Here is a 12,365-nt window from a genome sequence, read left to right on the forward strand (position 1 = left end):
TTGCCAATCAAAGACATCTAGCGTCAGCAGATCCTGCAAGGTACCGTACAACTTCTGTCTGGCCAGACCTGAATATGATGACCCTGCAATAATGTAACCTTATGGTGTGATAATATCAATTTACATCCACCTGCCTAATACCAACACTAACCTGATGATCATGTCACGGCAGTGACGAAACATGACTGTGCATAAATATCAGCTTATTAACTAAGGACTAACTCACTAACATCCATATGCTCCACAAATAGGAGTACTAAGCTTACTAATAAGCAAAGCTTCTAATCCTCAGCAGTGTGGATATATACCCAAAAGGGCTTTTTAACTATATCAATGTGATTGTTACATTTTCTTTTATGTAATCTTGTTTTTATTGTTGTATAATTGTGGCCACAATTTAGAAGTATAGCTATATTTTTATATCAGTCAAACAATAATAAATTGATATACTGAACATTAATACTCCGATTCTGCGCAGTTTATTTTTCCCTATTTCTATCTCTTATCTGGGATTTCAGCAGTCCCAAAACAAACAGCAGTACTGATTGGAGTATTCTTACCATACAGTAACTAGCAATAGCACTGTTTTTAAATAGTGTCCTCAGATTTTTTGAGCGCCGGTGTATCGATAGTCTTTTGTCTTCATGTTTCATATTCTTCTCACAATGGAGATATGAATGCATCAAAAAGATATCCAGATGCGAGTGTCACTGAGTTTATTCATGTAAACCAGAGTGTGAGCATCATCTGTCAATATACATTTCCCCTTGTTAATGACGAACGACGAATGATGATGCGCATACCCGCCAGTTGTTCATCAAGATTGTTCGTCAACTGTGCATGCAGCTCAATTTGGATATCTTTCAAAAAGAGCCTATAAACTGTAGCTAGATCTTTTGTCTTTCGTCTGTCGACAATATATTTCGTCCAGGACCCTGGGTTCAAGGGAAATGTCTTTCAACGAAATTGGTCAAAAAAATTGTACAGTGTGTATGCACCTTTACACGTGGTGAAAGACGGGATTGAAAGATACCTTTATGGCTTTATATACACTGTGTTACATGTAAGGTTTGAATTAGTCCCTGCGTTAGGGACAGATTATGTGGCATTTCTAACACTGTCGACATAACATCACTGTCAACATGCTGGATGTTGCATTGTGACTGCCTAACACATATACCAAACCCTATATAGTTTGATTGTTAAGTGCCCAGTATTATCCACCAACCACTATACACAAATATACATCCAAGATTATGTTTTTAATCTGATTTTCAAATTGCTGGGGCAAAATAGAACAACTAAACATGGAATTTGTCACACTTATAAAAAGTTAATATTCTACATTCTGACACAATAGATTACTTGCAGCATAAGCATAGCATCATAGCTCACTGTGATTAAAAACATTTTACAAAACTGTGGTTCTAAACCATATAAAATGTATCTAATGTATTTGTTAACCAATTTCTCAAAACCAGAATTATTTTAATGCCTGTAAAAATAAAGTGTTTTAAAACATTTTCCAGACCACTTAGCTGGTGCACATTTTCACACGTGCGGTGCATTCATTCCTAAAGGCCCATACACACTGGCCGATTATGCCCAGCGTGTATGGAAAACAATGACCGCTGTCATTGCTGGGGGAAAGCCGCTCTGGACATACACACTCAGTTGCTTTACCCCTGCCTGGTGAGGTCAGCTGGGAGGCGGATGGCTTTGCATAGCGCAGTGCTGGGCTGTACACAGTGGGCGGCTTTGTGCTGAAAGCCGCTTAAAATTGGTGTTTTTAGCTCCAAATTGCCCAGTGTGAATGGGTCTTAACTGTTGCTAGATCTCGAGGACCAGTTTGGGCACCCCTGTGGTATCCAGATAGCTGACAAGGTCTAGGTAGCCAGTTAATCAGTGGACACCAAAAGGTGAAAAGGTCAAAAGGTCAACATGCTCAAGGTAAACATTGACAAAAAGCTGACATGCATTTCTTCACAATTGATTTTTCTTCTTAATTTTTTGTGGCTTTTTCATACTTTCCCATCCACGTGTACTCTGACTGGAAATGGTAAAGTGTGCCTTGCAGAGCAGGGCAGCTGGCCCGGTGTATGGAGAGTGACGTAAACCAATGCTGGGGGCACCGTACACAAACAGAGTCCACATACTCAGGCAACAACATTGATAACAATAAAACTTGAAAAGCCCATGTTGACCTTTTGCTTGTGTTGACCTTTTGGCAATTTGTGCATGTCAACCTTTTGCTTTTGAATGAAAGTCTTGACCTAGACCAGGGGTTCCCAAACTTTTTCGAATCACGGCACCCCGGAGCATCAGAATTTTTTTCACGGCACCCCTAGGCTAAAACTTTCTCATTGAGGAACTCAGAAACAAATATTAAGTTAAATAAATTGTGTTTATATCTCATCCTTAGGATCAGTTATGTGGTATTGGACAAAATTGACTTCTGTTTGTCCATGATTTGACTATTATATTGGACATAGATAACTTTAATTGGTCCTGGACCACCAACCCAGGGCACCCCTGCAAGTCCCCCAAGGCACCCCAGGGTGCCACGGCACACAGTTTGGGAACCACTGACCTAGACATTGTCTGTGAGCTATACAACACCCATCTTGTTTACCTAGCACAGGCATAGGCCACCTGTTGCTCTCCAGCTGTTGTAAAACTACAAGTCCCAGCATACTGTGCCACAGATTTAGCACTCCCTATTAGCAAAACTGTGGCAAAGCATGCTGGGACTTGTAGTTTTATAACAGCTGGAGAGCCACAGGCAGCCTATGCCTGGCCTAGCCATTTAAATGATTACTTATTCACAATTCTTTATATTTCTAAAACAGAGAACATCTCTTATAAAGTAGGTAGTGAGGTCCTGATTTAGGGGTGGACATAGTGGCAGTATTGGCTGCATCTGTATGGTAATGCTGGAGCTTATGGGCATCCTACTGTGATGCCCAGCTGCTGCACCATGAATCCACCGAACACAAAGATGCAATCGGACATCAACCACACCAACAGACATTACAGCAACTCTTTGGTTGCTCAGAATGTCTGACAGAACATGGAACTTCACCTTTTGACACAGTCCCTGATGCAGTTATCCAATCATCACCAAGGAACACCCTCCGAAATTCTGCACTCCCAGCGATAACCATCTGGACACATACGCATTGTGTCTTGGAGGCATGCGCCCAATATTTTAACTTCCACGTCTGAATCACCCCCTCAGTCTTCTAGTAACACAGTTTTTTCCCATGTGCATTGTCTCTGACCTAATAGTGAGTTATCGTTCTGTCTAGCAGACATATTTAGGTGACTCAATGGGGTTACATAATTTCAGAGTAATATAGTATTCCAAACTAAAAAATGACTTATTTTCCAGGATAATGCCCATTGTATAGAATCATATTTGACAATAGCCATATCAGTCGCTCAGTATTCGGCAAGATTTGTCTGCTGGCGACTAAGTGGGATCTGTAGACCCCTGGAGATCAGCGTGGGGTTAGATTCTGTCTTAATGGCAGTGTCACTTCTGTCCATTCTCCTGGATTTGTTATAACGGTCTCCCAGAATGTCTTTTCCTGTTCTGTAGAATCCATCCAGCTGACCGGAACATTATAACTGCTGCCTGCAATATTGAAGAACAGTTTAATCAAAGTTCAAAAAATCACTTGCCTTAGGTATAATACTGATAATTGAAGAAGAACATAGGCAGGCCACAATGCTGGGTACACACCTACAGATTTATCTATAAAATCCGTCTGGTGGGAACAAAAACCTGATAATGTACAATCAACCATTTGCTCCCAAATACTGGAAAATGCACAGAAACAATTATTGATAGATTTGTTAAATCAAATGGATTTAATGAATTTGTCTAAATGACCATTGTCTGTTTTCCTGAGTTTGGGAGCAAATGATTTATTGTCATATGCTCCCATACATTACCAGATTTTTGTTCTCACCAAATAGATTGGCCAGATAAATCTTTAGATGTATACCAAGCTTTAAACAGAGAGGTTGGGGCCGAATCAGCCTGATTGAGCAGGTCCGAATTTGTCCCTGTCCCCGATGGTGCGGGACTGCGCATGCGCATAAGCGATAATGTGCATGGGCAGACCCCCGCAGTGAGCAGATTCGGCAAAATGTTATTATCCACTGGGTCAGGGACATGCATTCAGGGGAGGCCCAACTTCCCCTGCAATTTTGTTTAAAATAATACAAAGAATATACCTATGACACATATTATGTGTCATAAGTATTTTCTTCATATTATTTTAGTAATTTGTACTCATTTAAAGTAGTTTGGGAGGCACCAATAAGTGTGCCTCCCAAACAAGCATAAGGAGACGAAGTGCCGGTGGGCGGGGCTAAACTGTAGGGTTAAAAAGCCCATTAAAAAATGGCAAAAGAGGCACTTCTAGAAGTGCTTCACTGACAGGGGCATGGTGGAGCCCTGGAGCAGGGAGTCCAAGGTGAGTGATTGTCAGCCAGGGCAGTAGTGGCAGACCTACCCCTGCACATTGGCCGGGGGGGGGGAGGGGTTAGTGTGTTAGCGGCGGCGATCAGGATGGGGGGGTATGTGGTGGTGGCTGTGACAGTGCCTCCCTGTACACAGCCACCACCGCACCTCACTGCACTGGGCCAAGCTCTGGAATGTATTGAATTCCAGAGCTTAATACATAATTGTACATACATTTTTGTAATTCAAAGCATTGTTTTTGTTTTGGCATTATGAGTGAATGTGTTTGCATTTGTTTGAGCTCATATCATTTTTTTACTATCATCGGAAATAAATAACTGGTATAGACTGGACAATTGTTGTAATGTCTTAAAGAAAGAAATCATATAGGTAGATTTTACCTCGGCCAGTGCTGAGACGAATTCCTCCCATTGGTCGACTAGACATAGTTCCCTGATCACAAACTCGGAATTCCACACAAGCTTCAGTCAGGTCCTCTATACGGAAACCATCATATACCATAGTGTGATTGTAGATAGGTCGTAAGCTACGTGGGATCACTCGTGTGCGCTGAATACTGGATGCACTGTCATCTGGGAGAACACAGCTAAGGAAAGGATATAAAGATGTGTCACATATAAAAATGTAGAGAAAAATAGGAGTAACACATATTAATGATTTAAAATGTACAGATGTGTCCACATGCATCTTGTCTCCTTGACAGGTGGGGCAGACTTTCAGCTTAAAAAGAGACAGTCAGACCACTTTGGGGTTCTCCGTTCGACGTTTCAGTTGGCTAGACTTTGTGTATGCCCAAAGTTCTTGATAAAAGTCTAGCCGACTGAAACGTCGAACGGAGAACCCCAAAGTGGTCTGACTGTCTCTTTTTAATCTGAAAGTTCTGGTGAGTGCCGCCGCATTGTCTCTCTATATCAAAAGGTTCTGCTGTTCCTCGGAAGGCACCCAGGCAAGTAATTATTTTCCTAAACAGTGGAGCGCCAGCCTGCTGAGATATATATATATATATATATATATATTTTATACACACGCACACACGCATGACTGGCAGTGGGGATGCCAGTGGTCAGACTACAGATTCTGGTATCCTGAAAGAGAGAATCTGGACATGGGTCAGGTAAGTATACTTACCCTAAAACTGCCACCCTCTTCCCCCACAGGCCTGACCCCAAGTCCCCACACTAGTGCCTAAACCTAACCCCCACATCCCGCCAGTTAAACCTAACCCTTCTGCAGCTGAACCCTATTATCCGTCGCCCCCTCCCCCCCCCCCCCCAGTGGCGCAAACGCAGGATTTCTAAAGGGGGTTTCCACACGGGGGTAATTGTTTGGGTGGGTGGGTGGGTGACGTTTACCTGTTCACTAGACTGCTAAAATACACAGCCTAGCAAACAGGTATAAATCAGGCCTATTATCTGTAAAGCGCTGCACTATATAAATAACTTGTAATAATAATATGAAGTAGCAGATGGAGGATAGATGTATAAAGACACATCAGTATGAAGAGACTAGAAGTAAGGATGGAAATGAAAAGTACGAGAGCACAAAATGCTGTAAAACAGATCCCTTCTGTCATTTTACCATTTTACATAAGAACTGACATTCCCAGCTTTATGGGGAACCAGCTGCTGAGCCTCCTTCACCCAAATGTGGAGCTCTCCTGAGGGTGGAAGCCCTAAACCTGCCAGAAAGGAGAGAGGATTATACAGTATATGGAGACATAAACATTGCCGGTGGAGGAAAACACACCGACTAACTGTATATTACTGTATACCTATTTGGGTTAATCAATAGATGAGACTAAGATAAAACTACTATTATGGAAGGCATGAAAACTACTACATAAAAACAACCAACACTTACCATCAGAACCCTGTGGCTTGAATTTGACAGCCAAATTGAGTCTTCCGCGACTATACAAAAAGTCTGGTGAAAGTGGAGTCTGTGGGAGACATAACAGATCAGAGAAGGTCACCAGCATGTTAACCAGTGGATCAAAATGTCTTCATACTGTATTATAGAGGAAAGTAAAACAAGTTGCAATAGATCAGAGTATTGCTGGGACTTGTAGTGCCTCAATCTCAATGGATTCAGTGTGACCTTTATCCATCTTTATGAGGGCAGAAACTTAACCAAGTTCAACATTCTCATGACTTCAACCCTTCTTTTGTATTTAGTGTGGAGCACACCGGACCTGGCAAAATTACCCATCTGAACGTTGTATCAGAGAGATAAGAATCTTATGTAGGTAGACACACACTCTGAAATAGGTTTATTATAGATATTTAATAAACCAGCTATCTACTCTATAAAGACAAATGTGACATGAATGAATCCACGCACAAATAATTAAAAAACTTCAATGTTTATATATTGTCATTTCGGAATGACCAGTCATGAATCACATATTAGAAACTATTACACATGGAATACATTTATATTTAAAAAAGAAAAATATTAAAGAAAAAGACAAAAAAAGATCATGAAAAATAATAATATATGTAAATGATGTTAATACTATAAGGGAGGTCTTAAAACTGACTCCGAGCAAAAGGCTTTGATATAGATGAATAATTTTACATATAGGGCTGTCCACAATAACATCCAAGCTAGAAGCACACCTATTAATGTGAGTACAATAGGTGTTTAACCACTTGTAATAGACAGGGGAAAAAGTAGTGGAGATGTTAGGGTGCCTACTGGTGCTTATTTTGCTATCCAACTGATTGTAACATGATCTTAAAATAGAACGTTTATTAGTATTTTACTAAAACAGATGTGAACAACACACCCTCTTCTTTAAAACAATACAAGAGTTATAGATGGGCAATAAAGTCAAGAAAGTTTTTGTTTTGTTTTTTAAAGGAGTGATTAGGATGCTCTGATGTGTATATGCTTTATCTTTTTATTATTAGGTACCCCTTATAATCTCTAATAGTTTAACCACTATCTGCCACAGCTATTGACACAGTCTATATACGTAATTGGAAGATAAATATCATCAATATTAGGACCAATATCCATCAAATATGACTGCACATATATATCTAAATGTCGAGCCAACTGTGTTTGTAATATATCTATCTATCTATATAAGGCTCCGCTATTGACACGGCAGGCACAAGTGAATCCCCAGGCAACCGTTGGGAACAGTGTACAGTAGGTGCCGTGTAATGGGTCCCAGCTGTTGAGATGGAGTGCCAGGGTGGGAACACGAGCTGTCCCTTTTTTTTCTCACCAACGGACTCCAAACAATTAGAGTTATGGTAGACTTCCCTTTGTTAATGCTATTTCTTTGAGGTTTATGGTTCCCTCAGGGATAGCATCTGGGTTGTAGGTGTATCCAGAGGACTGGGCACCAATCAACTCAGTTCTTGGGACTCCCAGAATGCATGGCTCCTCTCCCATATAACCCTGCCTCCATGCTTAGCTCATCAGTTATGTTAACCCATGGGCAGCAGGTAGCGGATAAGGAAGAAGACAGTTAATAACATACCAGTACATTCGCACATAATAAACAAGGTCACATATGTCACACATCAATAGACCACTAGAAATCATCAGGCCAACAATAGGGTGGGTGTCCCATGGGAACGATGAAGTTCGAAGTAAGAGAGTTAACAAAGGTAAGTCTACCATAACTCTAATTGTCTCCGTTTGGATTCATGGTCCCACAGGGATAACATCGGGGATGTCCCAAAACAGTACTCATGGAGGGGTACTTGCCAGAGAAACCAGAAGAATCTGGCAACCAAAAAAAGCAAAGAACAAGAGGGGGGGGGGGGGTGTCTGCACACAAAATTATTTACTTGCACTGTGGATTCACACCAATGGAACACTAAACTTAAAAACTTTTATTGATTCTTTGGTACTTGTTTCCTAGCACGGCGCCAGTCGTGGGTGATTGCATACCTTAAGTTAAGGTAATTTAAGGTATGCAAAGGACGCGATATTTGGCTATTTTTAGCCTTTATTGCCGGCACTTAGAAAATCACGTTGATCGCGTCCATCGCATGCCATTATAATGGCATGCGCTGCGACCGACGCGATTTTACATAGGGAAGATGTTAAATGGGCCAATGGCCCCAATTTTTGATTGTGTAGGCACCCTAATGGGTAATTTGTATGTTAAATGCCCCCCCCCCACCCCATTGTTAACGGCAACCCACGATTAACGCCATCCCGAAGCGTGGCGAGCGTAGCAAGCGCGCGAGGGGCGGCGGTACGCGTCCTACGACCTTTTCATACCCCCACTATCCACGTCGGCGTGGAGTTGAATTTATATAGTGTGGTGAGCACAGCGAGCCACCGTGCCCAAAGCGTGGCGAGCGCAGCAAGCCCCGCGAGGGGACGCGTAATACCTGTGAAGTCATGCGCGTGCGCTCGCCACACTATATAAAATCAACTCCACACCGACGTGGATAGTGGGGGTATGAAAAGGTCGGAGGATGCGTACCGCCGCCGCTCGCCACACTTCGGGTTGGCGTTGATCATGGGGTGGCGTTAACAATGGGCGGGGGGGCATTTCACCCATGAGGGTAGGTTTGCAATGAAAATTGGGGTCTGGGGGGCATTTTACATTGGGGCCAATGTAAAATCGGGTCTCAGGGACCATTTTACATTGATTCCAATGTAAAAAATTGCGTTGATCGCATCGCATGCGATTTGGTTGCATGCGATGCGATCGACACGATTTTTTGGGTCCCGATGGATGCAATTAAAATCGCTGGCGCCGTGCTAGGAAACAAATACAGATTCTTTTTCAAAATAAAGTAATGTATAGGACCGTAATGGAGGCTCCTCTATGCTAAGGTGAAATTTTTAGAGGTTAAAATGATGACATACACAACATATAAGGGGATTTTTTAAGAACTTGCCGTTTGAACCCCTTTCTCTGAGTCCATCCTGGTGACATAGCTAACCTTGGGATGTACAGATGGGTCTTGTCCCATCCTTGCTGGCGGGTCGCCATGGCGTCTGCGCTGGCGACCCGCCAGCAGCCACGCCAGCGAGGAGACTGAGACGCGCGTGCGTCTCACGCGCACGCGCGTCTCAGTCTCCGTCGCTAGCGCGACGGAAACCCTGTCCGTCTCCGCCTCAGGGAGACGGACAGGGTAAGGGGGGGGTTAGGGGGGGTGCGGGCAGTCGGCGGGGACCCCGGGTTACCGCCGGCAAGCCGGCGGGGACCCGGGGAAACGTATGGAAGCGCCGTCGGAAGGGGACGCGCGCGCCTCTCGTGCGCGCGCGTCCCCTTCTCACGATCGCCATGGCGCTGGCGGGGGATGGCGGCTGGCGACGCCAGCGCCATCCCCTGCCAAGATGGGAAAAGACCCATCTGTAGGAGGGTCCGCAGGAGCAAAGGCACCTATGCTGACTTCTTTTGATAGCAGGCTACTCCCTTCTGCATCCCAGGATACTTCAGATCAACTTCTAAAGCACACTAGGATACAAAACCTGAACACGCCTGAACAGGTGCAATGCCTGAACATCTTATATGCACAATCAATATAACCAATAACATGACAATACATGAACGGTATAACTTATTGAGCGTAACGGAGTGATCGCTGTGCCACCAGGATGGACTCAGAGAAAGGGGTTCGAACGGTAAGTTCTTACAAAAATTCCCTTTTCTCTTTTGTCCATCCTGTGACACAGCTAACCTTGGAACGTTCACAAGCTGGTCCTTTGGGAGGGTACGCTCAGACTTACAGTTCTCATTACTGCTTGTCCAAATGAAGCGTCCTCCGACGCGAACTCATGGAATCTATAGAATTTTGTAAAGGTATAAACAGAGGACCAGGTGGCAGCCCTGCACAACTGCTCTGCTGTAGCCCCATGACGTTCAGCCCAAGAGGAAAGCAACTGACCTGGTGGTGTGGGCATTTATCCGTGAAGGAATAGGTCTACCTACCTTAGGGCAATGACTGACCTCAACCATCTGGCAATGGTCTGCTTAGAAGCAGGCCACCCTCTCTTATGTACGTCATAAAGAATCAAAAGCAAATCAGTTTGCGGATATCATTTACTCTTTCAACATATATTCGCAAAGCGCGAACAACATCCAGACTTTTTAACTTGTCCCTATTTCTTGCCCCTTCCCGGAGGAGAAAACACCGGGAGCACAATCTCCTGGTTTAAATGAAAGGAAGACACTACCTTAGGTAGAAACTTAGGCACTGTTCGAAGCACAGCCCTATCTTCATGAAAAATCAAAAATGGTGACTTGCTCAACAAGGCTCCTAATTCCGAAACACACCTAGCCGAAGCAATAGCCAGAAAAAAAGTAAGTTTTCAAGAAACAAATTTAAGGTCATCTGACCTTAACGGTTCAAAAGGAGGATTCTGTAATACCGACAAAGTTTAATCCTCATGACTCCCTGGAAAAAAGTTTGAACTTCAGGTAACTGGGCTACCCTCTTCTGAAAAAAAATAGATAAAGCCGAGAGTTGTACTTTTAAGGACTGCAAACTGAGCCCTGAAGAGAATCCATCCTAGAGAAATTCCAACAGTCTTGATACCTTGAACCTAGAGGTGTGCACTCTCTGACACTCACACCACCTGATATAGATCTTCTAGACATGATGGTAGTTTGCTGTTGACACAGGCTTGCGAGCCCTGAGCATAGTCTGGATGACCACTTTCAAAAATCCCTTCTACCTTAATAGGGAGGTTTCATAAGCGGACCTTGTTTGAGTAAGTCCGGTCGAAGAGGAAGGCGTCAAGAGTCTGTTGACAACCTCAGTATGTCTGAATACCACAACCTCCTGGGCCAATCCGGTGTAATCAGAATGGTTTGCACCTTCTGGAACCTCACTCTCTTCAGTGCCCGTGGAATCATGGGGAACGGAGGAAACACGTAGGCAAGGTTGAAATGCCATGGAACGGTCATGGCATCCACTGCCCAAGCGGTCGGATCCCTGGTCCGAGAGCAGAACCTGGGAACCTGACAGTTGTTCCTGGACACCATCAGGTCTACTTCTGGGAGCCCCAAGCGAGACACTATCTCCTGAACGACTTCCCGATGAAGCGCCCACTCCCCCTCCAGAAGCTCTTCCCTGCTGAAAAAATCTGCCTCTATATTTTCCGGATCCCAGAAATAAACACGGCCGACAGAGCAGGAATGTTCATCTCTGCAATTTTATTTCTTCCCTGTTATCTGGGAGTGTAATAATTTCCTGGGATCTGTGCTGGAATGACATTGATCTATGTGCACTGGGGAATCTATTGTGTGTTGGGTACTTGTGTAGTTTCACGGCGCCACCGCGCGCACAGTGAAACTTTGAAACTTGGCAGTCTGCCAGACTCTGTGTTTACTGTGCGAGTGCCGCTCTAGCTGTTCTCAGCGCAGTGCGTGGCTGCTTTCCTTATGTAAGCTACGTTATCAGCATAGCGCTGGGCAGCAGCAGTGCACCCAGCGCTGACAGGTCACTGTGGTACTTGTAGTTCCACAGTGAAATAGGCAGTCCTGCGCACCGCTGACAACCCGGCAATTTAGAAGTCTAGATTTAGACGTCTAAATCCAGACTCCCTGCAGTCCTGCGCACCGCTGACAACCCGGCAATTTAGACTCCTCCGGCAATTTAGAAGTCTAGATTTAGACGTCTAAATCCAGACTCCCTGCAAACCGCTAAGATGGGGGCATCTAAATTTAGATGGTAAAGCGTCTAAATCTAGTAGGGTCTAGGGGTACACTATTAAACCTGTTCACAATGACACTAGTCGACGTAACAGCTGTCGACCTTGTTAATTCCACTATCCACGCCAACCCGAAGCATGACGAGCGCAGCGGGCTTCACAGGTATCCACGTGCGCTCGCCACGCTTCGGACTCGGTGGCTCGCTATGCTCACCACACTTTTTAAAATCACCTCCAC

At 44.0% G+C, this 12,365-nt stretch overlaps 1 protein-coding gene across 3 annotated transcripts in view; it reads right to left on the reverse strand.

Annotated features, from left to right (window-relative positions):
* Positions 1–1,243: 1,243 nt before the first annotated feature.
* SYTL1 (synaptotagmin like 1) overlaps positions 1,244–12,365 on the reverse strand; it is a 51,735-nt gene continuing 40,613 nt past the window's right edge. For 2 of the 3 annotated variants that reach the window (XR_014470408.1, XR_014470409.1), the window contains exons 12-16: positions 6,353–6,431; positions 6,071–6,170; positions 4,873–5,078; positions 2,591–3,637; positions 1,244–2,273 (exon numbers count right to left, since the gene is read on the reverse strand). Coding sequence is in view for 1 of the 3 variants with exons in the window: in XM_083173317.1 (XP_083029443.1) it covers positions 3,501–3,637; positions 4,873–5,078; positions 6,071–6,170; positions 6,353–6,431 (522 nt within the window). In the remaining 2 variants the exon portion in view is untranslated. Of the gene's footprint in view, positions 3,638–4,872; positions 5,079–6,070; positions 6,171–6,352; positions 6,432–12,365 lie in introns of all 3 variants that reach the window. The other variant, XM_083173317.1, reaches the window with a different exon arrangement.

Source organism: Crinia signifera, chromosome 2 (assembly GCF_055691185.1).
Source record: "Crinia signifera chromosome 2, ASM5569118v1, whole genome shotgun sequence".
Classification (NCBI taxonomy): Eukaryota; Metazoa; Chordata; class Amphibia; order Anura; family Myobatrachidae; genus Crinia; species Crinia signifera.